Source organism: Pseudoliparis swirei, chromosome 15 (genome assembly GCF_029220125.1).
Source record: "Pseudoliparis swirei isolate HS2019 ecotype Mariana Trench chromosome 15, NWPU_hadal_v1, whole genome shotgun sequence".
Lineage (NCBI taxonomy): Eukaryota > Metazoa > Chordata > Actinopteri > Perciformes > Liparidae > Pseudoliparis > Pseudoliparis swirei.
This window is the reverse complement of record NC_079402.1, coordinates 70,540-76,489: the sequence shown is the minus strand read 5'-3', so window position 1 is coordinate 76,489 and position 5,950 is coordinate 70,540. Positions and strand designations below refer to the sequence as shown.

Here is a 5,950-nt window from a genome sequence, read left to right as displayed (position 1 = left end):
AATGAGTAAAGCGTGTGGCATTCTGATATTTCCCTCCTAAATGTGCTCGAATACTGTTGCTCCCTTTTAGACTACAGCAAGACGTGTGTGTGTGTGTGTGTGTGTGTAAAGAAAAACCCAAGATGCACATCTACACGATCTTGAAGCTGTTGTATGAGTTGATAACGGTCCGTTCCTCAGACGCTGTCCGTCCTCTATTGAAGGGTCCAGGTGAGTCACAGGGAAGACCCATGAGCCATCACACACTGAAGCTGTCATGGTCATCAGAGCACCAGAACACCAGAGCATCAGAACACCAGAACACCAGAGCATCAGAACACCAGAGCATCAGAACACCAGAACACCAGAGCATCAGAACACCAGAGCATCAGAACACCAGAACATCAGAGCATCAGAACACCAGAGCATCAGAACACCAGAGCACCAGAACATCAGAACACCAGAGCATCAGAACACCAGAGCATCAGAACACCAGAACACCAGAGCATCAGAACACCAGAACACCAGAGCACCAGAACATCAGAACACCAGAGCATCAGAACACCAGAGCATCAGAACACCAGAGCACCAGAACATCAGAACATCAGAACACCAGAGCACCAGAACATCAGAACACCAGAGCATCAGAACACCAGAGCATCAGAACACCAGAGCATCAGAACACCAGAACACCAGAGCATCAGAACACCAGAACACCAGAACACCAGAGCACCAGAGCATCAGAACACCAGAGCATCAGAACACCAGAACACCAGAGCATCAGAACACCAGAACACCAGAGCATCAGAACACCAGAACATCAGAACACCAGAGCATCAGAACACCAGAGCACCAGAGCACCAGAACATCAGAACACCAGAACACCAGAGCATCAGAACACCAGAACACCAGAGCATCAGAACACCAGAACACCAGAGCATCAGAACACCAGAACATCAGAGCATCAGAACACCAGAGCACCAGAACATCAGAACACCAGAACACCAGAGCATCAGAACACCAGAACACCAGAGCATCAGAGCATCAGAACACCAGAACATCAGAGCATCAGAACACCAGAGCACCAGAACATCAGAACATCAGAACACCAGAACACCAGAGCATCAGAACACCAGAGCATCAGAACATCAGAACACCAGAGCATCAGAGCATCAGAACACCAGAGCATCAGAACACCAGAGCATCAGAACACCAGAACACCCGAGCATCAGAACACCAGAGCATCAGAACACCAGAGCATCAGAACACCAGAGCATCAGAACACCTGAGCATCAGAACACCAGAACACCAGCACAGTGTGTGACTAACACCAGCTGGAGGGGTTCTGAGTGGAGCGCCGGCGGTTCGATCCCTTTCCTTTCTGAGACACGTGACCGCCTCACTGACGTTCACAGAACAGCAACTATCACCAATTGCTTCAGGACGAGTCCATAGGAGCAGGTAGAGCGCCCCCTGCAGGAGGAGGGTCAGCTCCACGACAACAGACTCCAGAGGAGAAGAACATCTCCGCATGTTCACTGAACCTCAATGAAGTCAGACAGTGTTCTGCCGAGCCCGGAGAGACATGGAGTGATGACTGTTCTGCAGCTTGAAGAGACGTGTCGTGACTGGTGAATGTGGTTTATTATAACTTAAGAGAAGTGATGCACTACCAACGCAAACACACGGGAGAGATGTGTCCCCGGGGGGTGAGATGAGTCTTCTCCTTTATTCACGATCAATTGATTAATTGACTACTGGTGACTAACAGTCCATGTCTGTCTCCAGGATGTTTACGAGGGCTACGTGCTTCACGTGGCGAGAGTCGCGTGTTGACGCGACTCTCTCCCCAAACGGCTCTGCCTCCTGCCTCAACGTAACTCCTCCAGCCAATCAGAGGAGAGCGCGTCATAGCGTGTGTCCGTTGAGCTCGCTGACGGAGTGTTTGTCTTCAGTCGGTTATCGCGTTTAAAACACAAACGGTCTTTGAAACGGACTTTATAATCACTTAATATCCACAAGCTGTGAATAAACTCAACGTCCGATGCTGTGAAGTCTTTCTTACCGCCGCGGAACGTTTCACCGGCATCCTCCACGCCGTTAGCTTTTAAACAAGCTAAGCTAGTTAGCTTCGCTCATTATCCAAGTTTAAATATATAGAGGAACTATTTTATTCTCAAGTGAACTCCGCACATGTGTTTGTGGTGAAACGTGTGGTTCGTGACCGGCTTCTGGTGGCGTTCAGTGCGGCTGGAGGGGTCAATGTGACGTGGAGTCTGGCTCCAGGTGGACCCGCATGACCCCATGAAACACCTGCACGGCTCGTAGATGCCTCCTCTGCTCAGCGACGTCACCTGCCAGTGCCAACCCGGCGAGACCGACCGAGGGACCCACCGAGGGACCGACCGAGGGACCGACCGAGGGACCGACCGAGGGACCCACCGAGGGACCGACCGAGGGACCCACCGAGGGACCGACCGAGGGACCCACCGAGGGACCGACCGAGGGACCCACCGAGGGACCGACCGAGAGACCGACCGAGGGACCCACCGAGGGACCGACCGAGGGACCGACCGAGAGACCGACCGAGAGACCCACCGAGGGACCGACCGAGGGACCCACCGAGGGACCGACCGAGGGACCGACCGAGGGACCCACCGAGGGACCGACCGAGGGACCCACCGAGGGACCCACCGAGGGACCCACCGAGGGACCGACCGAGGGACCCACCGAGGGACCGACCGAGGGACCCACCGAGGGACCGACCGAGGGACCCACCGAGGAACCGACCGAGGGACCGACCGAGGACCCACCGAGGGTCCGACCGAGGGACCCACCGAGGGACCGACGAGGACCGACCGAGGGACCCACCGAGGAACCGACCGAGAGACCGACCGAGGAACCGACCGAGAGACCGACCGAGGGACCCACCGAGGGACCGACCGAGGGACCCACCGAGGCGCTGGAGGTGGGCACGCCGAAGAACCCCCCTCAGGGGCCCCTTCATCAGAACCCGTCTCTGCGGGTCGCCCCGCGGACCCCGGCCCGCCAGCGCGTCCATGTGACACATGCGGAGGCCCCGAGGAGCACCGGCTGAAGGGGCTGTTCCAGGTCCTGGATGTGAACGGGGACGGAGGCATCTGCGTCAACGACCTGAGCATCGGGCTGAAGAGGCTCGGCGTGCATCGCACGGAACACGAGCTCATGGTAAGTGTTGAGGTCACTTCCGTTGGAGGTCTGTGGCAGGTCTATAGCAGGTCTGTAGCAGGTCTGTAGCAGGTCTATAGCAGGTCTGTAGCAGGTCTATAGCAGGTCTGTAGCAGGTCTACAGCAGGTCTGTAGCAGGTCTGTAGCAGGTCTGTAGCAGGTCTGTAGCAGGTCTATAGCAGGTCTGTAGCAGGTCTGTAGCAGGTCTATAGCAGGTCTATAGCAGGTCTGTAGCAGGTCTGTAGCAGGTCTGTCTGTGGCAGGTGTCAGGACCTCATACATGTGTTTGTGGTGAAACCAGTGTGAATGACTGATGTTAATGACGCAGCAGCATGAGGAGGAGGGAGGGAGGGAGGAGGAGGAGGAGAGAGAGGAGGAGGGAACCCTGCTCCCCCCCCCCCCTCCTCTCTCTCTCCTGCTCGGGCATGAATTAATTCCCATCCTGCAACGCCGTCCTCTATTGGCCGAGGGGCTGGGTGCTGGACCGGGGACCTGCTCCTACAGGCTGCTGTGATTGGTCAGACTCGCTGCAGTGAGGATGCAGCTTTCTGGAGGCTGCTTGCTGCATTGATGCTGCTGCCGGTGGATCCTCCTCAACATGAGACTCTGGGTCTGCTTCACGGAGAACTACAGTTACAACAGTTAGAAAGTCTGTCACCTGGCTCTCTACTTCACAATGAGGACGAGATTCAGGACGAAGATCAGACGTAGACCCTGATCTGGACCAGTGATCTGGACCAGTGATCTGGACCAGTCCTCTGCGGTCCCACGCTGTCCTCTGGTGACTTCTGTGAAGTTGAACTCTTTGAACCCGCTCCGTGCCGTGAGCCCAGTTAGAGATGAAGAGTCTCTTTAGCAGAGCGCAGTGTGCGCCAGGGGAACCGGAGCCGGAGGAAGCCTCTGCACACGGCCCTGACGGCACAGAGACCACCGTATTCATTCTGATGACGCCACCTCCACACCAGGTAAGACGGAGCAGGTGGTCAGCGCTGACGTTTATATGCAGCTCCACACTAATGTAGCACTCAGAGCTACCAGAGGCTGCCAGAGCTAACAGAGGCTACCAGAACTAACAGAGGCTACCAGAGGCTGCCAGAGCTAACAGAGGCTACCAGAACTACTAGAGCGACGTCCTGTTGAAGCTCAAAGAATGAGTTGGAATACTTAGTAATGATCCATGATATACCTCATGATCACTGCTCTAATGCAACAGCCAGGAAGTACGCCATGCAACACAGGGCAACACAGAGATACACAGAGATACACAGAGCAACACAGAGCAACAAAGAGATACACAGAGCAACACAGAGATACACAGAGCAACACAGAGATACATAGAGCAACACAGAGATACACAGAGCAACACAGATACACAGAGCAACACAGAGCTACACAGAACTACACAGAGCAACACAGAGATACACAGAGCAACACAGAGATACACAGAGCAACACAGAACAACACAGAGATACACAGAGCAACAAAGAGATACACAGAGATACACAGAACAACACAGAGCAACACAGAGATACACAGAACAACACAGAGCTACACAGAACTACACAGAGCAACACAGGGCAACACAGAGATACACAGGGCAACACAGAGATACACAGGGCAAGACAGAGCAACACAGAGCAACAAAGAGATACACAGAGATACACAGAGCAACACAGAGATACACAGATACACAGAGCAACACAGAGATACACAGAGATACACAGAGCAACACAGAGCAACACAGAGATACACAGAGCAACACAGAGATACACAGAGCAACACAGAGATACACAGAGCAACACAGAGATACACAGAGCAACACAGATACACAGAGCAACACAGAGCTACACAGAGCAACACAGAGCAACACAGAGATACACAGAGCAACACAGAGATACACAGAGCAACACAGAGCAACACAGAGATACACAGAGCAACAAAGAGATACACAGAGCAACACAGAGCAACACAGAGATACACATAGCAACACAGAGCAACAAAGAGATACACAGAGCAACACAGAGATACACAGAGCAACACAGAGCAACACAGAGATACACAGAGCAACACAGAGATACACAGAACAACACAGAACAACTCAGAACAACACAGAGATACACAGAGCAACACAGATACACAGAACAACACAGAGCAACACAGAGCAACACAGAGATACACAGGGCAACACAGAGATACACAGGGCAACAAAGAGATACACAGAGCAACACAGAGATACACAGATACACAGAGCAACACAGAGATACATAGAGCAACACAGAGATACACAGATACACAGAGCAACACAGAGATACATAGAGCAACACAGAGCAACACAGAGATACACAGAGCAACCAGTAGCTCTATCAATGTTAGATGGCACCGGCATCTTGATGTTATTGCCGTATCATTTATCAAACCAGGACCTAGTGAAACATATTAACCCACCGTCTAGACCAGTGGTCACCAACCTTTTTGAGCCCAAGATCCCTGACCTCCGCCTTCATGACCGGCAAGATCTACCTATAATACCGAGGTATTATATACACAGAGGCTTTTTATTTGGCCTAATTCTAATTGAATGAAATCAAAACACTTTGGTCCAGCTTTCAAATTGATGAGACCAGGAACACAGAATTTAAGTGCAATATAAAAAGTAAGATATTTGTTCACCGCACACAATATGAACAAGAAAAAACACATTTGCAATTAGCAGCTGGATAAACTACCAATATAAATGTTGTATTTGTTTACATTACAACACGAC

General features: G+C 52.2%; 2 protein-coding genes across 5 annotated transcripts in view; both read left to right on the top strand.

Annotated features, from left to right (window-relative positions):
- Nucleotides 1-1,426: 1,426 nt before the first annotated feature.
- Nucleotides 1,427-3,496, top strand: LOC130205622 (uncharacterized). The gene is made up of 3 exons (XM_056433106.1): nt 1,427-1,688; nt 1,768-3,186; nt 3,488-3,496. Exons 2-3 carry the CDS (start codon nt 2,308-2,310, stop codon nt 3,494-3,496), a joined length of 888 nt encoding a protein of 295 aa, XP_056289081.1. The 5' UTR covers nt 1,427-1,688; nt 1,768-2,307.
- Nucleotides 3,497-3,666: 170 nt separating this feature from the next.
- The window catches only part of slc25a25b (solute carrier family 25 member 25b), a 37,195-nt gene continuing 34,911 nt past the window's right edge, over nt 3,667-5,950 (top strand). The window contains exon 1 of one of the 4 annotated variants that reach the window (XM_056431891.1): nt 3,667-4,151. In XM_056431891.1, the coding sequence (XP_056287866.1) occupies nt 4,026-4,151 (126 nt within the window). In that variant the 5' untranslated portion in view covers nt 3,667-4,025. The remainder of the gene's footprint in view (nt 4,152-5,950) is intronic. The other 3 variants (XR_008833833.1, XM_056431889.1, XM_056431890.1) reach the window with 3 other exon arrangements.